The 25,219-nt window shown below is 32.3% G+C and overlaps 1 protein-coding gene and 1 long non-coding RNA gene across 2 annotated transcripts; both read right to left on the bottom strand.

The window, feature by feature from the left end:
* Positions 1–7,910: 7,910 nt before the first annotated feature.
* Positions 7,911–8,509, bottom strand: LOC105791982 (uncharacterized). The gene is made up of 3 exons (XR_001133158.2): positions 8,366–8,509; positions 8,228–8,286; positions 7,911–8,110 (listed from the first exon to the last, which is right to left on the bottom strand). It is a non-coding gene; the product is annotated as an uncharacterized LOC105791982 (long non-coding RNA).
* Positions 8,510–23,249: 14,740 nt separating this feature from the next.
* Positions 23,250–25,005, bottom strand: LOC105791981 (BOI-related E3 ubiquitin-protein ligase 1). Its single transcript, XM_012620324.2, has 3 exons — positions 24,653–25,005; positions 24,133–24,571; positions 23,250–24,037 (listed from the first exon to the last, which is right to left on the bottom strand). Exons 1-3 carry the CDS (start codon positions 24,697–24,699, stop codon positions 23,513–23,515), a joined length of 1,011 nt encoding a protein of 336 aa, XP_012475778.1. The 5' UTR covers positions 24,700–25,005; the 3' UTR covers positions 23,250–23,512.
* Between the last annotated feature and the right edge of the window lie 214 nt (positions 25,006–25,219).

The raw sequence follows: 25,219 nt of genomic DNA, 5'->3' as shown, positions 1-25,219 counted from the left end.
GTTCCAAAGTTTTGGAGAACCAATCGGCAAAGTTGAAATTGCAGAATTAGATCATTTATCCTCGGTACAAGCACATCGATATGTTCTGTTTCACCACGAATCAATGGAACCTTTACGGAAGTAAGTTCTACAAATTTGATAAATATTTATCAAACTGAAAATTGTTTATCTTCTAACAAAGTGAACATTTTTTTAACATAGTGAGTATAAAAAAATATTGAGATCTCGTTCGCGCTCCTGAAGAACACAACATCGAGATATCAATAAGTTGTTTACAGAATCTTTTTATGAATGGTTAAGCCAAACGGTATGCAGTTGGAGCTTCCGCTTACAAATAATAATGTTTTCTCATAACATTTTTTATTACTCAGTTTACTTTCCATTCAATAGGTTTGGAGTGGGAAGAACATAAACAACGAAGTTAAATGGCTCTCCCAAGGTCCAAATCGAGTGGTTAAAAGATATAGTGCGTTCCTCATCAACGGTTTCAGATTTCATACAAAATATCGCGAGAGGTTGAGGAGAACGCAAAATTGTGGAATAGTTGTTAATTCTGCAATTACAAGTTATGCTAGTGCTATGGACAATAATCCTGTCGAGGGAAATGTGGAATATTTCGTACATCTTACTAACATAATTGAGTTGGATTACTACGGCAAATGGAAAGTTGTCTTATTTTGAGGTGATTAGGTCGATGTTAATACAACTCGTGGAATTAAGCAAGATCAATTTGGTTTTACAATGGTGAACTTTGACCGATTGATTCACACAGGACAACAACTGATAGATGAGCCGTATGTATTCTCATCTCAAGTCAAACAAGTTTTTTACTCAAAAGATCCAACTGGTGAGGGTTGGTACGTTGTACTCCGTAACATCTCTAGAGACTTGTTTGACATGGGCAGTGGAAGTAGAGATAACATCGACGACAGATCATAAACTTTGCCCTTTCCAGAACAAAACTTAAACGATAATATCCCTAGTACTAGTGCACAATTTCAATGGGTTCGTCAGGATACGGATGAAGATATTTACGAATAATGATGTAGTAAGATTTCACGATTGTTTAATTATATATCATAATTTAAATCTTGGTCTTATTATATATTTCAACTATTTTATATGTGTTGTTATTGTTGTAATTAGTTATTAAGTTTTCAACTATTTTATGTGTATTGCAGATAAAATGCCTAGAAGAAAATTTCTAAGGGGAAGCATTATTCAAAATGATCCAAACTAGACAGAAACAAATAGTACTGAACAACAGACAGCAATTGGATCTTCGAATGTTTCGATTACACCTGAGGATCCTACAGAAGTTCAAAGTAATTTTACATTTAATTTACATGCGTGTTGTCTTATAATTGATTCATTTTTCAAATTCTTATATTATAATATACTATTTGTAGCTGAAAATGGTGGGACGCGTAGAGGTCGAGGACGTACGTTACTTAGAGAGTTGTACGAGTTAGATCTAGTCGAGCGTGTCAAAGTTGGACAAAACAGTTTTGGTCAGCCTGTTGGATCAGAAGCTCGACTTTTAGCAGGATACATGGGCATTTTAGCACGAAATGCGAATATGTTGCCTATCAACTACGATCATGGCATCAAATGCCCGATAGCAACAAAAACCAAGCACTCGATAATATTAAGGTAACAAAATGTTAATGTCATTTGTAATGCTTGGGAAATAGTTTCATTTATATTTACTTTATTAACTTGTGTTTTTTGTAGGCGAGGTTTGCTTTAGAGGTCTCCGATGCTTATGTAAAGAAGGCATTGGGAAAAAGATGGAGAGACAATAAAAGTACTTTGAAGAAAAATTATTATAAGACAAAAACAACCCTCGATGAGAAATTGCAAAATGTCCTGCCGGGTATGTTGAGGTACCAATAGGAAGATGCGGTTAGATTTTAGCATTCGAAGAAAGGCGAGGTATGACATACTTCCAAACTATTGTAATTGTTTTGGTTTATAGTATTTACTATTTACGTACTAAAAATTTCATAACGTAGGATCGTGAACAAGTTGGAAAAAGCAGCAGGCAGAAACAAAAATTCACTCACACAGCCGGGTCGAGAAGTTTTGCATGTGTAGCTGAGGCGGAGGTATCTTTAATTTCTTAATATTGTCAAATATGTATAATTTTTCATTAAATAATATTTTTACTACTATACTGTAGGAACTGTCGTCCGGTCAAAAAGTTGGACGCCTTCAACTTTTTGAAATTACACATAGGAAGAAAGATGGATCTCCCATGACTCCTAAAGCTGGTGAAGTAATGGTACGTTTACTTAATACGATTTGACTTGTTTTAGTTATTTATAGTGTTTATTTTCACATGGTTTAATTCATTGCTTGTAATGCGACTATTGTTATGTTGCATATGTTTTTTAATATGTATTGCGTTCCTAACTATGTGATTTATTTATTAGGAAAAACTAAAGGATAAAAAATGAGTCTGAGCGATTGCTTCTAGTGATAGTTCTGTTCATCTTGAAGACATTGATAACCGGATTATTACTAAAGTTTTGGATCCTGAAAGGTATAGTCGGGTTCGATTTCAAGGATCATTTATTAGCCCAACCCAATATTTTGGATCCATTCATGAGAATACATGGCTTCGGGAGTCAGCTCAAGTCAAGTTCGAGGTTAAAAGACCAGATGGCTCGGATGCAAGCGGCCCAGTTGAGGTTCAAAGGAAATATGAAGAACTCCACTACAACTTAAAACAGAGGCGGCAATGAGGGAAGCAAATGATCGCAATGAGAGAAGCAGAGGCTGCAGCAAGAGAAGCAGAGCAGAGCAAAAAGTACGACGAACTCCAGCAGCAGCTTCAGACTATGATAAAGATGTTTCAGTCGCAACTTCCGCCGTCATAGTGTATTACATAAATAATTTTTATCATTTTAACATTTTACATTTTTGCAAAAATAATATGAATTCACTTTTATTTTTTGATATTAATATTATTTTATTTATTTAATTTGAAATATTATATAAATTTATTGTTTTTGGCTGGTTTAGATCTGGTTGCATATGATTTGTTGTTACAGGAGGGCTGAAAAAATGAAAAATTTAATATAAAAAAATCCCAAAAATAGTGGCGTTTTTGTATAAAAACGCCGCTAAAGATCATGTTCTTTATCGGCGCTTAGAAAAAAACGCCGCTAAAGACCATGTTCTTTAGCGGCGCTTAGAAAAAACGCCGCTAAAGTCCATGTTCTTTAGCGGCGCTTAATAAAAAACGCCGCTAAAGACCTTGTTCTTTAGAGGCGCTTAGCTAAAAACGCTGTTAAAGATCATGTTCTTTAGCGGCGTTTATTATTAAGTGCCGCTAAAGAACATGGTATTTAGCGGCGTTTTTTATTAAGCGTCGCTAAAGAACATGGACTTTAGCGGCGTTTTTTCTAAGCGCCGCTAAAGAACATGGTCTTTAGCGGCGTTTTTTTCTAAGCGCCGCTACTAAGAGCCGCTAAAGAACATGGTCTTTAGCGGCGTTTTTGTTTGTAAACGCTGCAAACGTTTGCGATGTTTTCGTTAGCGGCCTTTTTTGTGGCGCTTCCACAAGCGCCGCAAATACCTTTAGTGGCGTTAAAAAGCGCCGCTAAAGGCCTAAAAAACGCCGCTAAAGACCTGTTCTGGTGTAGTGAAAGGGAAAAATTGCAAAAATCTTAAACCTTAGAGGGCCTACTTATATTTTTGGGAGGGCCATAGTATCTCTATAAAGGGCTAAATTGTAAAAAATTTAAACCTTGGGGGGCCATGGCCTCCTGAGCTTCTACTAGGCTTCACCACTGGGTGTTGTTATTAATATTCTAAGTTAGTGTTGAGTTAATTTGTGATACCAACTTGAAAAAAAAATATAACTTATTTTAAATAAAAAAGACATTTTAGCAATTTTTCTAATTGAGTTGGTGGTCGATTGACTTGTGACATGAACTCAGCAAGGGTTTAAATAGAAGTATAGATATACAATTGATAGAGTTAATAAAATGTGCACAATAAAAATAAAATATATTTAAAATTTTAAGTAAAACTTTGGTTAAGTGGTAAATTTACAGCTTTATTGATACGATTAATGTGGATTCAAACCGGATCATAACCGTATTTTATTTTATTTTTAGTTTAAAAGGACTAAAGTACCCTTAAATAATACAACTTACTTTAAATATGAAAGAATGTTTTACTAATTTCCCTAACTAAGTTGAAGTCTAATTGACTCGTGACACCAACTCAATCAAAGGTTTAAATAAAATATAGATTCACAAATTAAATTTTTACAATTAATGAATGAATTTTCAACATTTGAATTATAATTAATATATTAGATATTAATAGATAAGAAAGTAATTAATTGGATCTTTCACCAATTTTTTAATCTCATTTGTAGAGATAAAAGATTGTGGACATTTATACTATAGATAAAAGGATTATTTCAATAAGTGTTAGTGTAATGGTATGACACATCACAGTCTTAAGGGGAGATGCAAGTTCAAATCTTTGAGACAATATTGTTGGAAACGATAGCTACAAACCCGGACACCATCAGTGAAAAGATAAAAATTTCACAAGCAGAGTTAAGATGATTAAAAGTGTCAATTTATTTATTTTTTTAGATTTCAAATATAATTTAAGGGACACTTCTCATTATTTAACCCCTTCTCGTGGATCTTTTCTTTACACTGGCAGTGCACCAAATAACAGTCCTAAATAAAATACCTAATTAAATTGATGTTACAAATTAATCGAATATCAATTCAAATTGAAAAATGCAAATAAACTACCTAATTAACTTGATGTCACAAACAGGAATGTTTCGTTTTCTAAAAAAAAAAAAAAAAAACCCCTCACAAAGTGGGGTTTGAATTTAGAATACTATGATCCTTAAAGTCTCAACTTTACTATTTCAACCAAAACTTCATTGTATTTTTTACAAATATTTATAAATACATTATTTATAAATACATAGGCAATTTAACTCGACCTCCTCTAAATTTTTTTCCGACTTCTCCCTAATTTTTAAATAGTTAGATTCAAAATTGACTAAGTATTTATCTTGAATCTTATTGTATAGAGTTGTTATGAATGAATTTTGTCCGATTATATTTTAATTATTCATACTTTTTGCTTTGTACTAATTTTATTATACTTTATAATGCAATTATATTGTGTTTGTATTTATAAATTCTAAAAAAATTCAATCAACTCATCAAAATTTTTAAAATGATAAAAATATTCAAAATTTTATCCAAATGAATATAATTCATAAATTTAATAAAGAACAAAACATTATAAAATAATTGTATCTCAATACAAAGTAATATAATCGAGTAGGCCTTATCTCCATATAATCGGCTGTTCTAAGTGCACCTAAAAGAATAAAAGTAAAGAAGCAAGCGCATTAAAATGACATTTGGTTTTATTCAACATCATTGTTTTACTTAAATTTACAATCTTTGTTTAACTTTTTACAATATTAATTTAGATTAGCTATTTTTACATCAAATTTAAATATTCTCATTGAATTAATATCTTAACTAAAATTCATTGTGTAAAATGTTTGTTCTATACTTTCTTGTTGTTTACAATGTAAAAAACTCCAACAAACTTGATTATTAAATAGTGTGGTTGTTACTATTAAAAGAATAAAAATAAAAAATAGCAAACTTGAGTATTATAAATAGTAGTTATTATAGAAAGAGATGAACATAATTAGTAACAAGTCTTACAACAATCTATAATATATATACAAGTACGAGTTTGGAAAAACTTTTAAATTGACGAGAGCACTCTTTTTGTTCTATCATATTACTAAATTCACTTCTAAAAAAAGTATAATTTAATAGAAGTTGTGATAATAACACATGTAAAAATAATTATTAATTAAAAAGTTGTTCTAATTTTAAAATAGAGTTGTTATTTGAATAGACTTCTAACCATCTTAATTATCACTTTATTAATATTAAAGTTAATTACGTTAATTAATTATTATTTTGAATGAGGTTACTTTACATAATTAATTACTTAAAGTAAAACTATATTGAATGTTGAATATATTAAAATACTTTAATTATTTAAAAAATTTATTATAATATTTGAATTGAAAAGTTAATATATTTAATAATTAAAATAAGAGATATTATTTTATGCTGATTATTATAATTATAAATATAATATTTAAAAATTAATTAAAATATTAAAGGCATAAAACCATGCACAATGCTTGTAATATTAGAAATTAGTTAGACATAAATATTCTAAGATAGCTTAGATCGAATAATTAAAATAAAAAAGATATTTTGGGTAGTTATTGAACATTTTATATTTATTATATATGTAATTATTTAAATAAATATAAATTAATCTGTGATTGTGATAACAAATTAAAGCTAGACGTGTGATTATTAAATAAGATTAATAAGGTTAAGGTCTGTGAACAGATTCTTGCTAAAACCACAAGGCATCCAACAACGATATACATTTCAGCCGCGTGGAACAATTAAATGGTCCCGCGTGTGTCTCCCTAGCACCGGCAAGTCCTAGAACGTGAGACCACTTTTTTATTTTTTTATTTTAATTTCCTTTTTCTTTTCATTTTTTTGGGTATTTAATTTAGTTTAATACATTACAAAAGAAAATTCTTTTCTTTGTTTTCTATGTTTTTGTACTTCCATTAAAGTAAGCATCCCAACTCCCAAGCTTTTTCTTTTCTTTTTAATTCCTTTGTTTTTTCATTATAATATTTTATTAGGGGCGAAATTAGAATATTTTTTATTAGTAAAATGTAATTTTATCATTTTTAGTAGTAAAATTTTTAAAAAGGCTTAAATGAAAATTTTTCATTTTAGGGGGAGCCAAGGCCCTTGCTAGCCCCCCTAATTTCGCCCTTGATTTTATTGTTAATGCATTTTTTAAAATTAAAATAAGGGATTGTTCTTAAATAGAAAAATACAATAAAACTCATAGTTGATAGATTTAAGGCATAATGTCAAATTTGGTCCTTAACGTTTATATATTTTGTTAATTTGGCTCTTATTCTTTTATTGAGCTAAAATTGACTCTCAAAATTTCAAAAAAGAGTAAAATCATTCTTTTTAACGAAAATACTGACTTAAACATTAATATTTTCAATGATGGTGTGGCAACCCCTATGGCAGTTCACATGTACTATTAAGTTGACATGACACTATTTGTCTTATATGTCATGTTAACAAATAATTTTAAATGTTAAAAAATGATAAAAAGTTCATAATTTTTTTTAAATAGCATGAAATACATGTGGATTGTTATTCAAATTACCATATTTAAAAGTTGAACATTTTAGTCAATATTTCAAGTACATGTAGATTGTCATTCAAGTACATGGGCAGTCGGATCGAGTAAAAGTTATGAGTAACGTACATTTCAAACACTTATCTAGTGTTTTAAATTTTGACTTATTGTTGGCTTTGCAAAGACACAAGGGCCCTTTCAGAGTTTTAAAGCGAGTAAGCCGAGGGGCTTACAAACCAGAGTTAGAGGCAATACTCAAGGTAAACCTGGTGTTCAATGTAAGTGTGCCAAAGTCTTTTCGTGTGGATTAAGAGAATTTCGATCAAGGCAAGTCACAATGGGGGCAAGTAAAAGCAGTAACCTCTTACTATCGAGATGTACAAGTGATAAATACAATTTGTGTTAGGCGACGGCGGATAGGGGTGTTCATTCGGTTAATCGACTCGAAATTGCTATAACCGAATTAACCGACCTTTCAAAAGTTTTAACCGTTAACCGAACCGATTTTTTTAAAAAAATTAACCGAACCGAAATTTTTTCGGTTAATTAGGTCGGTTAACAGAATTAACCGAAAATTATGTGTTGTTTGTTTATTTTTGGTTAAAAATTACCCGAATTACACGCATTACCCGAATTGAATCACAACATAATTAAAAACATTACATAAATCTTTGAATCACTACATAATTAAAAATATTACATAAGTCTTTGAATCACTACATAATTAAAAATATTACATAAGTCTTGAAATTAACACATAATTGAAATGTAAGTCTTTAATATTCTCTATTTATATCCCTTTCATCTCTCCAAAATATCTCCATTTGCATTAAACCTAAAAAAACATGTGCAAAAATTTAGCATATAATAGAAATATACACATTTAAAAAAATCAAATAATATAAACAAACGAATAGATTATAAATTAACAAGAATAAGATAGTAAGCATACCCTTCAACTCACGAAAGCTCATGAATCTAGGGTAGGCTCTAATGCATTCCAAGAAATGTCTAAACATTGAATCAATTAAATAAGTAGGAGTGATATGGTAAAAAAATTGAAACTATTAAAATAAAACAATAAACATACCATTTTCAATATTGTCAAGCTCTTGGATTTGTTCTTCAATCTTTTTTATGTCTTCTTGTGATGATGATTTTCGAATCCAATCTTGAGTACACACAAGAGCTTGTACAATTTTAGGAGTTAAAGAACTCCTATATTGATCAAGCACACGTCCCTAAGTGCTAAATGCAGACTCAAGCAAACAGAGAAACCTAGTATAGCTAACACATCTCTAGCAATTTTTGAAAGAGTGGGAAATCTAGGGCTGTTCACTTTCCACCACAACAAAATATCAAAATCTTCAACAAATTCCTCATTAGCCTCAGCTAGATATTTATCCAACTCAGATGTTTTATCCTCACCACAAATTTCCAACTCACTCTTTTTATACAAAGCTTGTATTCGCCTTTTCATTTTTTGTTGTGGTTCACCGAAAGAAATATGTGTTGGTACACTGATTGGCTACAAGTACTATGAAATGGAAGCTTATACTCATCAAACAATTCATACAAAGATTCATTCAATTTTTGCATCATTTCACAAGCTTTTTTAAAACTAGACATTTCACTAAGTGCAAATTCAAGATACTTTAGTTTTTGTCTAGGATCTAAAACACAAGCAACAAACATAAGCAAATTCATCCTATCAATATCACCCCAATACTTATCGTACTTCTCTTTCATCTTGATGGCCATAACATTGAAATCAATTTTACTATTTAACTGAGCATCTCGTAAAAGAATATCAATTTCAGAAATCTCATCAAAAAAATTATTGGACGTGACATATGAAGTGCCAGATATACGTAAAGTGACTTCATAAAAGTGTTTCAAGAAATCCCTCAAGTTTCTAACATTATCCCAATCATCCACATTAGGCCAACCCTCTCCCCTTTCAAGTTCAGCCCTAAAGTTTGTATCTTGCTCCTCAAATCTCTCAAAAGCTCTCTCAAAGTTCTGAGCAGTGTCTAACATTAAGTAGATCGAGTTCCACCTAGTACAAACATCAAGACACAACATCTTCTTGCACTCTATCTTTTCCACCACAACACACTCGTTAAACTTTTGTACTCTAGCTGAAGATTGTCTCACATATCTAACAGCCCCCTAACAAGTTCAACAGATTTATTCATTTCCTTTAAGCCTTCAATAACAATCAAATTCACAATGTGTGCCATGCATCTCATATGAAGATATTTACCATTTTAAACTAAACCCCATCGAGGGTTAAATTTCTTTCTCAAATAACCAATAGCAACATCATTTGAACTTGCATTATCAACAGTAACAGCAACTAACTTATCAATCCCCCATTTCAACAAGCATTTCTCAATCACCATCCCAATGGACTCACCCTTATGACTAGAAATTAGACAAAAGTTTAAAATCTTTTTATTCAATTTACAATCGTTATCAATAAAGTGAGCAGTGATACACAAATAATTAACTCTTTGCAAAGAAGTCCATGTGTCAGTAGTGAAGCAAACTTTAGAACAAGAACTTCTCAAAAGTTATTTTATCTTGACCCTTTTATCTAAATACAATTGATAAACATCTCTAGTCATAGTAGTTCGTGAAGGAATATGAAACCTAGGACATGCCACAAACATAAATTTCTTAAAACCTTCACTTTCAACAAATTTGAAAGGTAATTCATCAATCACAATCATTTGTGCTAATCCTTTACTACATGCTTCTTGATCAAATCTCCAAGTTGAAAGATTTCCTTCCCCCCTTCAACTCTCTTTCTAGGTAAAACTAGTTGTCCTTGACTAGTGTCAACAACATTACTAGGATTTTTCTTACATGAACCAATATGATATTTCAATAACCCTGTACCATTTTTTTCATATCACAACAAAAATCCTTTTGACAATAATTACATTTAGCCTTACTTGCACCCTCACTATTAATAATCTTAGTGAAGTGAGACCAAAATTCTGACCTTTGAAGAGTGGCTTTTCTTTTCCCGGTAGTCCCCTTTGTTTGGATTGAAGCTCCAACTCCCGAATTTTCAGAATCTATCGAAGTAGGATGTGTAACACTACCCTCAATAGATGTTGGTTCAGTTGACATTCTGCAAGAAAAAAAGTATATAATAAATTAAAATAATACGACAAACTTGGGGTCAAGGACAATATTATTTACAAAATCCGAAACTTAATAAAATTGATGCAATATTATTTAGATCATTATGGAACACATGCATCGCACCCTTAGTGAAATGATTTTGCAATGTTAATTAATATGTGTGTTAATTTCAACTTAAATTAACACACAAGTGCAAACATTATATATATAGATTCCTTCGGTATTCAACTTAATCAATTAAATTAATATTTGGGATGTCCGATTTTGCAATGACTAGTTGGAATAATTTTGGTAAAGTGATCTATCAAAATTTGAAGCAATTTTTGAAGTGTTATTCCCAATACCATATTTGCTTGAACTTTCTATATCTAGAATAACTTTTATTTCTATAGGTTCATCTTGAATTTAATCTTTTAAAAAATTATAAAATTTAAATTTAATAAAAATGTTAAATGAAATTCAAAATAGAAAATTATTTAAATGATTAAGTCCAAATGATATAAAGTTTTTAAAATGAAGTTAATGATTAAGTCCAAAATGAATTATATTAGTAATCAGTTATTTGTACTATAATGATTTGATTTTACTTAATAATTACTCGATAGTCCGATTGTAATAATTTAATACTTTGAAAGAAAATTATCATATATTTATAAATAACCCATGCTAAGAATATTTTTTAGTGACAATTCAATTAACTTCCTTTTTTGTTTTTCCCATAACCTTAAAATAATTTTTTTGTATAACTCTATTGTATATTAATTTCAAAACTTTTAATAATTAGAAAATTAAAGAAGTAATTAAATTAAGTAGTGGTATTTTCACAATCACAGTAACGCAATCACAGCCAACTGATTGTAAAAGTAGTGGCATTTTCACAATTTGGCTAAAATTACAGGGAAAAGTATGCAAATAAAATAAAAGAAAGGCAAAAAAGATTAAAAAAAACAATTCGTTTCATAAAAGATAGCAGAAATTCTGTGGAGAGACTCTCTCTCTGTTATTCTTTTTTCCCCGATTGTTTCTTCCTTCTTTTTAGGGTTTAATTTTATTTTTTTAATCTTGAAAATAATTTTGATAATTTTATAAAGCTTTTATACATTTCATTTCAATAAATTTATCAAAAGATTTTCAAAATGAAGAGAGATGAAAAAGATTCATAAATATTTTGATCAAAAAAGAAGAAGTTGCTTTGTTTTCTCGAGAGAATGGAGTCAAATTCATGGAGCTTTCGATTCTCCAATTTTTGTTCTTCTTCTTCGTCTTCGTCAAGGCGTCGTCAATCACGATTTTGTTAGTATTTTTTTGTTTCTGTTTGTTTCTCTGGAAATTTTACAAATGGTTAGAACTTGTGATGAATTTTGAATTTTTTTAAATGTTGTTTTTTAGATCTGTTTCTACTTTCTAGGATTTTTTTTTTTGAAATTTTACAAATGGTTAGATCTGTTTTTTAGACCTGATGGCGTATATGATTATGCTAAAAAGCTTCTAAAGGTAAAATTAGGCAATCCTTTTACTTTTCTGTTTGTTTCCCAAATTACTAGCCTCAAAGTTAGTTACTTTGGTTTCCTAATTAGTTTAGTTTACTGAGGAAGATTAGGCAAGTTTATCAGTGAGAAGTCTTTAAGATTCCAAGGTGCCATTCAAGAACTAGTCAACTACAGATTCAATAAAGACTCATTCAAGAAATTGGAAAAAAACGAAAAGGAAATTAGAAGAAAACAAACCTGTCCCTGGGTCTGGGTATTGGTGTGGTGGTCTGACTCCGGCAGAAGAGAAATAGACAGCAAAAGCCAAAAAGGTGTGAAAAATAGTGGGTTTTCCGATTTCCCGATTCGACGGAGATTGAAAATATTAGGGATTTAGGGCTAGGGGTAAAGTGTTAACTGTTAAGTGTTAAGTGAAACTATGAAAGTGAAAGTGAAAGTAGGCTACTGCTGAGAATAGAGAAAAAGTTCGGTGCTGAGCCTGAGAAAAAATTGGGCCGGGTTTAATTTGACCTAGTTGAGGCCCTACCTTGCAAAATTTGATTTACCCAATTTTTTTGGATTAACCGACCGGTTTCGAATCGATTTAACAGTTAACTAAAAAAACAAAAAAATTTAACCGACCCCTGACTAAATTTTTCGGTTCACCGACAGATTAACCGAACTCGGTCAGTTAACCAAAAAAATCAGGTTAATCGAATTATGCACAGTTCTAACGGCTGAGACATAAGCCAAGGCAAATGTTTCGAGGTGCAGAACTACTCGATAGAGAGACGAGTTAGGATTTAGTCAATGCATCAAGACCGTTCCAAGATTACTCAAACCAGTGTCATCCTAAGGACGTGACAAGGGTGTGACATTTGGAATGATGCTTGGTTGCTTGGTACAAGAGATTATAAAGTTAAAATTTGTAACACCCCATACCTGATCCAATCGCTAGGTTTGAGTTACAATGTGTCACATTCGTTGTCGAAGCAACTATGATTAATTTGTAGTTCAATTTATGACATAAAACATCCCAGTTTAAGTTAAACAGGTATATAAAACATTTTGTGTTCATTTTTGGGTCTTATACGAGCTTACGAAAGCTCTATTGCTAACCCGAGGTCAAATTAGGACCAAATTGTAATAATTTCAAGACTTCGGGTTGACATTGTAATGTCAAGGAGTTCTTCGGTCGCGACGCAACATACTGTCTAGCCTCATTATAGCGACTAAGGTCTGATGTCGCACCGTGACATGGTAATCAAGTCTCGTCGCGACAACCACTGTTTGACATCACAACGTGACATTTTATTTTCAAAAGAATAAGTTTTGGTATCTGTTTGTAAACACATAAAACATTTCAAATTTTCCTACACGCATAATTTTCTACCAAATCAACATACCTAGTAGGATTCCATTATGCTTGAAGAACATTTATACATACATGATATCATCATTTTAACATTTTCCTTTGATTATACAACCAATTCATTCAAGTCCTTCACATAACTAGCTTACGCTTATAAACATATGTATATAAACATAAAACCAATTAGATATTATCATACCACGAAACATGCTTAATTATAAGTTATAACATTTCCAATTCCATATATTTAGCATATAACCAAATCAAAATACCAATTTCAGCTCAACCTAGGTACAAATCGTATAATTAACAAAAGAAACTATACAAATGTTGTTGAGTCAATGATCTTTGTCTGTATGCTGAAGTTGATGCTCGCGACCTCGTCACAAACCTAACTAGCACACGGAAAATAAAATCGTACGCTGAGAAATAAAGTTCTGTGGTATTTGCATGACTCAAATCAATTTAATACAAATTTTGAATCAAATGCATACAATTAATTTCCAATTCAATACCAACTAACTCATATATAACTCATGCCATTCTTCAATATATATAACACTGTACATATGCTACAAGATACATTATTTATGCTAAAAGAACCAACTAACATACTACCTTAACTAACAACTAATTAACATATCATACCAATATACTTAACATTCACATTACTTTTCAATCTATTACATTCAATCAAGCCCGTACATCATCTCCTAATTGAAATCAAATCTACCATTATCATTTCGTAATGGCCCTTAGGCCCATTCAATCGGTTCGCATGATCTTCCATAAGCTATCAATAATTTTATATCGCAAATATGTATCTATAATACAATTTCATAATGTCAAATTCATTTTCAAATATCAATTAACTAATTCCCAAATTATATTCCCTATTAACATGACTTGGATTTCAAGACAAATATATAGATTAGTCAATCTGTGTCTCAATCTGGCACCGCAATGCATCATTGGATATACTGAAGGAAATATACTTAAGGAAAGATACTGACACATATAGTGCATCATCGGGCAAGCCAAAGTACTTATTTTGGCACACGATGTGCATCATTGGACAAACCAGAACAATTATATTGGTACGTAAGTGCATCATCGGATAAACTGAAACAATAATGCTGGCACATAGATGCATCACATATGTACTGAAACAAATACACTGACACATAAGTGCATCATTGGCTAAACTGAAGTATAAACCTATACAGTTAATAGAGTAACCTGTAACACCCCGATACCTGACTTGATCATTAGGTTTGAGTTACAAGATGTTACATTTATTGTCTGAGCAACTACGAATACAAAACATTTAAATTATAGCACAATTCATGCAAACATACGCATTTCAATTCATAAACATGATATACAACCTTTATCAGAACTTATACGAGCCTACGCACGCTCTAAAGTTAACCCGAGATTAAAAAAGGACCAAATTGCAATCTTTTCAAAATTTTAGATCAAGTATCGATACCCCTACTTGGTATCGATACCAATTTTAGCTTCAAAGTTTAGAAAAATTGAACAAATATCGAAGGTATCGATATCTTTCATAAAGTATCGATACCCTCTACGAAGTATTAATACGTTACCCTCTATATTGATACCATTTTACAGTTTGATGTTTTGAAAAATTAAAGAAAAATTACTAAAGTATCGATACCCTTCCCAAGCAACCGATATCTCACAAAAAAATTTTTAATTCTGCATTTGGTGCCTACCTTATTCCAATCAATTATCAAACTATACCAATTCATATGCCTTATATGCATTCTAACCAATATCAAAACATGCCACCTTTAACTATGCATCAACAATTCATCCTTGTACCATTTCAATTAGGATCTCAAACACATTGATATACATTCAATAACATACTTATATCCTATTTCTATCAATTAAACAAATAATACCATTTAATCAAACTAAGCATTTTCTCAATGCTTAAATTCTTACCAAGCTCAATATATATACCTAACATATCATCTATCAACTCACATACATCAACATTACCACATATAATCAAATTATACCAAACTTTAATTACCAACATAGTATGTTTATAATCATTTACTAATTACAATTCAATAATTCCAAACATAACAAAATATTAAGGTGACTCCACTAAGTACATGCCAACTAACAAAACAAAAAGGGATTCACTAACATTGTTGAGTCTGGGATTCTATCTAGATGTTGAAGACGATGTTTGGGGTCTCGCTTGAAGCCTAACCTACACACAGAAAAGAAAAACGTATGATGAGTGATAAACTTAGTGGTATTTCTATAATCAAACATTATAATATAGCTTAAATCAATTAAAAACACTTAATAAAAAGATCATTCAATACCAATGCCGAACAACATGTTATAATGTACACTCCACTATATGATTCATTACATTCCATTATAATGTACAACTCACCTAAACTTTATAGAATGCGTAATTCTATGGATATATAATAATTAGATTGATATCTGATCATAGAGATACAAACCAAAACTCGAGTCACTCGTCGTTGGCTATCACATTTTCTTTCCCTCTCGATGGTCTTGTGTCGTCTTTAGCTAAATTTATGGTCGAAACTTGGTAAACCTACGAATTGAAGATGAAGATGGCAACATCTTCTCTTCCTTTCCATTATAAATAGTATTTATACTTAAATTAATGTGTTTTAATCTTAATTAACTAACATTAATATTTAATTTCTTAATTTAATTAACACACATCATGCCTCCCACTAATACATAATTGAATATGGTTTAATTGCTATTTTAGACCTTTGGTTAATTACAATAAATTCCCAAGTCATTTACTAATTAAAAATCCATAGTGATTGAATTTTACAATTTAGTCTCTGTGCCTTAATTCAACACAATTTCGAGTAAATTAACTATCCACATTTCAATATAAGAATATATTATACATGTAAATATATATTAATATTTACGGACTCGATTTATGAACACGAGGTCCCGAAATTGTAATTTTTAACACCACAAAAGTTTGGGTCGTTACATAAATAGTTTAATTGGAGCAACTGGTTCAATAGTTTTAGAGTTGATCAATTCTACCTCACCATGTTGGAATTTGTCTTTGCTTATGGAACAGTTTGAGGAGGTGGATGTTGACAGAATTATGTGCATTCCATTGTCACGATCTTCTTAGTTAGATAAATTGGTATGGCGTGGTAAACTGTCATGCGATTATATTGTTCGAAGTTGGTATTGTGTGTTGTTGGTTAATTTGAAGGAGAACTTAACTATTAATGGAGTTGATGAAGATGAACCAATTTATGGAAATATGGAGAGCCTATAACAACTTTCTTCCTACTTTTACCAATTTATATAACTAACACATTATAAATTCTGTCCTATGCCCTAGAAATCGTAATCATGGAGAAATTTTAGCCCATGTGTTTCGCGGTTGTGTGTGTTTAGAATCTGTGGAGTATTCTGGGTATTTCTTGGCCCACAAAATATGAAAGTATAGATTTTAAACAATGACTCTATTATTTAATTACCACATTGTCAATTAGTAAGTGTAGGGTGTTTATATGTGGCTTATGGCCAGCCTAGGAGTGAGGAATAGAATTATTCACGATGGTGTACTACAATTAGTATAGGAAATATCTATGGTGATATTCTCCTATTTGAAGGAATTGGATGAAGGGGGTCGAAAATTACCAATTTAGAAGGTGGATCTATTTGAACAATTGTGTCCACTAGAGGCTTCGTTTGTAAAGATTAACTTTGACACAACCTACCAAATGAACGAGAAAATATTTTGTAGTGGGGTAGTGATCAGAAACTGTGAGCGTATGGTTTTGGGGGCTTGTGTGCAAATGAACTGTTATATACTTGATCCATTTATAAGAGAAGTGATTGCTTGTCTCCAAGATGCTCGATTTGGTATGGATATAGGATTCCAGTCAGTAACCCTCGGAAAAGATGCTCTTAGGGTGATTAATGAAGAGAAAAGCAATAAGGAGGACAACTTAAGGATTAGAGCCTTTATTTCAAATATAAAAGCTATGCTTTCCAATTTTAGGGTTGTTAAGCTTGTGCATGTGTCTAGAACGATAAATAAAGTGATGCACTTGATAGCAAAAGATGGCCTTATCGACAACGTGAATCGCTTTGGGTCGAGGAAGTTTCGATGGTGGTTGTCGAGGCGATGGAGGCGAAACAAGATATAATGAGTGCTAACTGATTGTGGTGTTTCTAATTGTTTCGTTGGCGTGGTAAGCAATTCATCTTTCACACATCTCTGCAGGTGGACACTGCAACTCACGACTTGTTGAAAGATAATGCTCTATGGTGCCTATTTGTTGCTACCTTTGAGAGAGAAATATTATGATCATTCAATAAGAAATGTTTCAATTTTTTCAAATAAATGATTTGAAGACCTATTGATTCTAACAACTAATTGCAAAGCGTAATTTTGAAAAATCGGTGAAATTAAAAACAACAAAAAAATTATTGAACTATTCAAATATTCTCTTGAAATTATTATAAATTTTAAAGTTCTTCATTATTTTTAGTAAAATAAGTAATTTTGAAAAATAAAATTAATTTTTTTCAAATTCCTTGTCCAATAGTATTCTAAAAAAAGAATATTTTAAAATGTTGGAGTTAGAGTTATTGTTTGGACTTTGGTACATGGGCCGCAACAAAGAGGGAAGAAATAAAACTTTGGTTGGATTAAAAAATAAATAAAAAAGAAATAGGCTTGTGTTTGTGGTAGGCTGATTTAAAGCTCAAAACCGTAAAAATCAAGAGCAGCCCAAAACCTCTTAGATTCATTCAACCCATTTCATGAGCCTTAAACCCACCAAAAAGCCACTCTATTGGTCCCAAACACAACACTGGGCTCTTGCAATGCCTTTCAATCTGTCTTAAAAAACTTTCCCATATTGACTGCTGCATTTACATGAAAATTTATTATGATTTAGATTCCATTTGCCCTCTAATTAAAAAAATAAAAAAATTTTATTAAGATTAAAGAGTAAATTAATCCTTTTGTTAAAGGCTCCATCAATTTCTATCGTTAAGTGATAATGTGATTGACGGAGCAAGTAGACAACAGCACGTAAGTACCTATAATCTTGGATATAGTTTTTCAAATAATTACTAAAAACACATTTTTTAGAAATTTTCGGATTTTTTTAAATATTTACTAATATGGCTAGATGTCACGTTAGAATGAGGTATACATGGTATGCCACATGATACTAACTACTTGCTTCGTTAGGCATGTCGTCACTTAATGGTAGAAATAAATGAAATTTTTCATGGAAAGATCAATTTACTCTTTGATCTAACATAAAAAAAATTATTTTATTTATTTTTTGAATAGATGAAAGAAATGCAATCCGAGTTCTAATATAAATAGAGCCTGAAGTTTAATTGAAGTGAAATATTGGTGATCATGGTGGTGAAAATGGAAAATGGGGAATAAATTTTTATTTTAAATCATTGGAGTGAAAGATAAAAAAATCTAATATTCTATAATACAATTTTGCATTCGAATATTATAAATGTAAAAAGAATATTTAAGTTTAAAAAATAAATTTGACTAAAATTATTAAAAGCGCATAGGTGGGTCTCCATCCCAGTCTGGAAGCATTTGACCATTTGGGAAAGGGAGAGATGCCTTCCTAGGGCCTTGTGATATACGGAGGAATAGATGACCCAACTTTCAGTGTTTGATGTTGTTGGTTGTTCCCTACTTTTAATGCTTCAAACCACCCAAAAACGTATTGCTTCTTCATTCATACCGAACACAATATCATCATCAGTCCATTGCATTGCACCAAAATCAGAAAAAAGTACCACACAAATTGCTTGACCTGTAATCCAAGCCAAACTATCACTCAACATTTCTGGTATTCACAAATTTACTTAAACACTCTCAATTAGTAGTTTCTTATGTCAAACTAGCCCTCAAGTTTTAATGATTTTATATCTTTCACTGCAAGGCTTAATTGGAATAAATCAAAAGCATAAATGGTTTCTTTTTGCATCATTTTCATATTCTCTCTAGGTAGAACAAGCTTGAAGAACAAGTTCTGAATATGTAGAAAAGCCATTTTAATAATTGCTTCCTTCTTTTTTCTTGTCCAAATTTCATTTCATAATGCTTTTTCTGTGGGTAAAAAAAAAAAGGATAACAGCAGCTTCACCACGTCTTACTTTTTTTTTTTTTGGCTTTTGCTTCTTTTAATATATGCATTTATTCCATTTCAATCTTGACAAAAAAGCAGGGAAAAAAAAGAAGATGAAAATTCCTTAAAACATTGATCTTGTACCAAAGCTATGATCATATATATATTCATGCCTTGAACCCACAATAAAGAAGATATTGATTCCTTATGGCCAATGGTCCGTGAAGAACCCTAATGAACTTGGCCATTTTCGTTGGGTTCTTCCAACTCATTCATTTGACATGCATGACCCACTGAAACTCAAACGTTGGACATGGAATTAATGATATCAACAATCTTATAATATACAATTCATGCTTTCTTCACGGATAACACATTTGATCATTTAATCAAAACCTTTTTAAACAAATTTTTTCCTTTTTTTGCAAATTGATCCTTTATTAATTTGTGAGATGCAAAAACTGACCACTTTAACTAACATGTCGGATGATGTTTTTAATCTCATCCTAGTCCCTCGCAAAAAAAAAAAAAAACCCAGCTTTTCTAACTTGGGGTTTAGCTATGCCTATGAACCTATGAGATTATCAGGGCCTTTATAGCCTTTACAGTTCCTTTTGTAACTTAGCCACTGATGATGTCAGGCTCAAATCTCAAAGGTCTTCTTCTTCATAACCAGAAAATGAAACAGAAAAGAAAACACAAAATTACAAATACTGTTATGTTTTTATCACTTTAGCTAATATTGTTTGAAGAAGAAAAAGAAACCTGTCAATTGCCACCACACTATGGTTGGTGTTATTATTATTATGGATTGACAAGTGTGATGGCAGGGGAAAATGAAATGGTGGGTTTCGGTTTCCCACACCTAACAAAATTGAAGAGAAAGTCCAAAATCTGTACTGAATGGCATGCATGTTAGCAATACAGAGTACCTAAATATATGCACCAGCTTCGACCTTTCATGTCTTTGTTTTGTCAACCCTCCCCCCCCCCCCCATACATCATATTCCTGCATCATATCAAGGGCCCCCCTTTACAATGCTTTTTTCTCTCACCATTATCTCTTGTGCTACTTGGCAAAGACAGCTTGTATTGTTGTTCTTAATTAAGCTTTTCATGTGTTTTTTTAATGCAGATTTACAATGAAAACAAGGTTATTAAAAGAAGTTATGTATGATGTAGGCATCCATTACAGAGATGAGTGTGGTTTATGCCATATGACAAGAAGTTTCAGACAAATGGTGTCATGCACAAACATTTTTTGATAAGGAAATAATAACAATGGAGGAGGACAACATTGTCTGTCTTCCACTTCAACATTTTCATCTTTATCATTTAACAGAGGTGTGGTGTTTCCATGACTTACTCACATTACCATTTATAAGACCATCTGTCGGCTCATCTATTTATTTTTCAAACAAGGCATGGGATAGGAGAGAGCAATTCACGAGAACATGGGGCACTACTGTTGTGAAATCTTTTATATACTGTATTGTCCACCTCCTTGTCACTATCTACTTAACGCAGTTAAAAATGATATTACAGTCGCTTTGATTTTGAGTTTGTCAATGTGGGAGAGAGCTATGATATGAACCAACTGTGTGCATTGGACAATGCAATGTGATGGACATGTCATGTGATCACTATCAGATTCTTAGCTTACCTGCAAGTTTAGCAACACTGTTAAAGTTGCATAAAAACAATTCTACTTGTAATTTTATATGCTTGCCTTTGATCCAATCTTACATCAAATACACCTTATTATATTCAAACCTTAGGTTTACCTTCTAGATATAAAAATTAACCCCCCTCATAATTTCACCTATATAAATTCATCCTTCTCTGTGTGTCAGAATTTGCATTTAATACAGATGTACATTGAAACTTGAAAGCTAAAGGCTTGAATTCATAACTATGTTTGATGCCAATTTTAATGCCTCTATCTATCTCTTGGATCCCAAGGAAACTTTTTTAGCTGAATTCCAAGATTCAATTTGCATCGTGAATTTGTAAAGTGTTAAATCACTTTTGGGTTTGAATTTGATTTTTTGTTTGAATTTTTTTTATTAAAATTAGATCTGAATTAGGTAATTTTCTCACATTGGGCCTAAATATTTTTTTTCCAAGTTAGTTTTTGAATTCGGCAATTGTTTTCATATTGGGGCTTAAATTTGGTAATTGTTCTCATATCGAAGCCTCATCTTTAGGGTTTTCAAAGACTAACTTGCATGAAAAAATTCAAGTCCCAATGTGGGAGCATTTGTAAAGTTCAGGACCTAACTTGGATAAAAAAAAGTTTAAGCCCCAATATAAGAACAATTATCTAGTTCAGGACTTAACTCGAACAAAAAAAAATTCAACCCAAATGTGAGAACAATTGGCTAATTCAAAGCTTAACTTGAAAAAAAAAATCAGCCCCAATATAAGTAACCCATTTGTAAATTGTAATATATATGTATAGCAGCTTGGCGTAAATGCAAAAGTTTGCTTCTACTATAAGTTGAGCAGATTACAAAGAATTTCAAATGCAAAAAAGGGAGGAATTCCTCCATTTATCATATTAGAAATTGAGTATATAGTATATATACATTGAATAATTGAGTTATACAAAGAAAAGAGATGTGTACAATCCCATGGGATTTTGTCGCAAAAATAAAACTGACCCAATGAAATGGAAATATTGATGATGTGCTGTTACCATATTTATTTATGTAGCCTACTAGATCTATCTCTGATCTCTTTGTTGTTATAAGTGATTTTCTCATATCTTGTCATATATTCAACCAGGGATTCAGCTTTTTTTGCTGAATTATTGGATTAGATATTGCACCCTACATCTCCTGTATAACAATCAAACTTCCCAATGATCATATATACATATGATCAATACCTTTATGGGACCAAAGGCAATGTCTCAGCATCTTCAGTAGTAACTTATGGGACCAAACCCAACAGTGGCATATGCAATGGCTTCAACTTGAAGCACCAAAACACCTTTTCGTATTGGGTGTTTCATATATGCTTATATGGTCTTTTGAAATATGTGGAAACATGTTTTTGGGGGATTTGCCTCCAAAAGGCAATAATTAAAAAGAAAAAAGAACCCATTATAGTGGTGGTTGATGTCTATAATGGAGACATTGCGCATCTCTGCACAACTTGGATCATATGATGGTGCTTCAGATTTGAACCATATAAAACCTCATTTGGGTTTTATTATTTATTGATCTGGCTTTAAGAAGTTCCATTTTAAAAAAATAAAACCAAAGAAAAAGAAAGAATAGCTGCAATTGACAGAAGAGAAATGTTAGAGCCCCCAACTTAGCCTAAAACTGACCAAAATAAAGCAGAAAGTTTTTTAGAGTTTCCAACACGAAAACTGTTGCCATTCTTTTGATTAAATCTCATATTCTTAGGCAATTTGTCAATTCATGTTTTTGCACCCATTAAAAGCCTAAAACAACTTCTTTATTTTGCATCTCATACAAGCTTATTTTAAGTGTAAGCCAAAAGTTGCTGGTAAGTTACCTATTTCGAGTTTTGTAGACGAATTGAAGGATTGATCTAACTCGAATCTGGATTTTTGAGAAGAAGTTACAACAACTAAAAACCTAAACACGAGACGAAGTTTTTAAAAGGACCACATTTGCAATTTTGCATATTTGTCTCACATTGAGTTGAGAGTTGTGAGAGCTTTGTGGCAAAGCAAATTGCATTGTTTCTACTTACCATGTCAAAACAATTAAGTAAATCGACATTATTAACATATTTAATAACAATGAATCTCAAACATTAAAACCGTAATCAAAGAATTTATATATTTCATTTAAAGTTTTTAAAAAATAAATTAAAAAGAAGACAAGATGGAGAGAGACAATGCCACTACCCAAGTGGCCATGTACATTGGGAACCAAGTAAAAGGAAAAATAAAAGTAAAATTTCTGGGTCATTGGTAAAAAAACTAATAACATCAGACCCCCAAAAGAAATTTTTTAGAAATGTAAATTTTTTATTGTACTCAAAGGTTATTTTGATTGTGATTTTTGTTTTTTTTTTCAAGAAAGGAAAACCTCAACGCTAGAATTCCGAACGGCGAGGCAAAGCGGGCAGGCTTGCGCCACTCGGTCACACTCTGTACAAAGGCAAAGATGCCGACACGGAAGCAGCACCACCGAGGCGACGCGTGTCCGACACGCCTTGCAAGATGGTCCCGAAGAAACCATCCGTTCAGGGTCCACGTAAGCCGACTCGGCGTCCTCCGCCTGTCCTTCTATCCCTTCCTCCCCTCTCCTACTATCTTGTGTCACCGCAGCAGCCCCACAGCCAATCATAGCCTGTTGGAGCTGTGCTTGTAACGAAGTCGCTGTTGCCTCCTGTGCCCTGGCTTTCGCTTGCCAGACCTGAACCTCTACGCTTAGTTGCGCTGCGCGTGCCTCCAACTCGGCGTTCCGCCGCTTCGCTTTCTCCACTTCCGCTTCTTTCTCTCTTAACCTCCTCGCCACGGATTCCTCCGCTGCCGCCAACAGCGCATGGTAGTGCCTATTCCTTTTCTCCGCTAACGTTCGCCGTAATTCCTTTCCCTAAAATAAAAATACCAACTCGTTACATTTTTCAAACAAACAAACAAACAAAAAAAATCGACGATAACCCACATGAAGAAAGAGAAAACCGGTACCTGGGCTTGAAGAAATTGGTCCAATTCTTCTCTCTGGCGTTTGATTTGGGTAGCCAATTCATCGGATACCACGGACAAAAAAAGAGTGGAGCTGGGAACAAGATTCTGTTGCCGTTGTTGGTGTTGGTGTTGTTGTTGTTGGTTTTGAAGATTCTGATTCTGATATTGTTGTTGGTCGCCGCCGAAAGATAATCGGAGGCCGGTGGAAACCACATTCGGTTGGTGGAGTTGGGAAAGCTCTATCAGCTGAGGCGGTTGCATTTGCAAAGAATATGAATTCATGGGCGTAGTTATTGCCGCCCCTGCCGTAACTTCCCTTGCTCTTTTCCTTGGATTAATATTATTGTTGGTGCCATTGTTGAATAACATATGGGGTTGATTAAGAAAAACTCCTCCCGCTTGTTGCTGCAACGAAAATTCATGCTCCTCTTGTCCACCTCTGGAATAAACCAAATATGATTAAACAGGCAGAGAGAGAGAGAGAGAAAGGGGAGAGAGGGGCAAAGAAGCAAAGACCAACCTGTTTAAGAAGAGCACATTGGAAGGATACTGAGCTTGAACAGCCATTGGAAAGCAATAAAAATAAAAAGGGATGCAGGGTGGGTGAAGGAGAAGTTGATCAACAGACTGAAATGGGGTGTAAAACAATAAAAAAGCAAATCATGCTTGTATAGATATAGAGATTGAAAACAGGGGGTAGAGAAAGATATGGGGGAAGAATGAGTCGTAGAGAGAGTCTTTTAATTGGCTTTGTATTTGTTGGTTTTGGTTCTTCTCTTGGCGTGGGATTGGCTTTTCTTCAGGGTGGGACGAGACTGTCTCGTGTTTGTTATCACACCCTCCTCAATAACTCCTCCTAATTCTAACTCCAACACAGTTAAGTAATTCCTTAAATAAGGAAGTTCATTTTTCTAAAACATTCTGATTTATTTTCTTTCACAAATTTAAATGATTTGGGTCTTTTCATCCAAATTTAAAACTGGATTAATCCAAATAAATCATCGATAATAACAGTATATTCAGGACACCAATAATTAATTCAAGGAAACTTCTTAACCTGGAATACTTTTGGATCTTAAACAAATAA

The sequence above is a fragment of the Gossypium raimondii genome, chromosome 8 (genome assembly GCF_025698545.1).
Source record: "Gossypium raimondii isolate GPD5lz chromosome 8, ASM2569854v1, whole genome shotgun sequence".
NCBI lineage: Eukaryota > Viridiplantae > Streptophyta > Magnoliopsida > Malvales > Malvaceae > Gossypium > Gossypium raimondii.
Note: the sequence above shows the minus strand (reverse complement) of the source record. Positions and strands in the feature narration are given on the sequence as shown.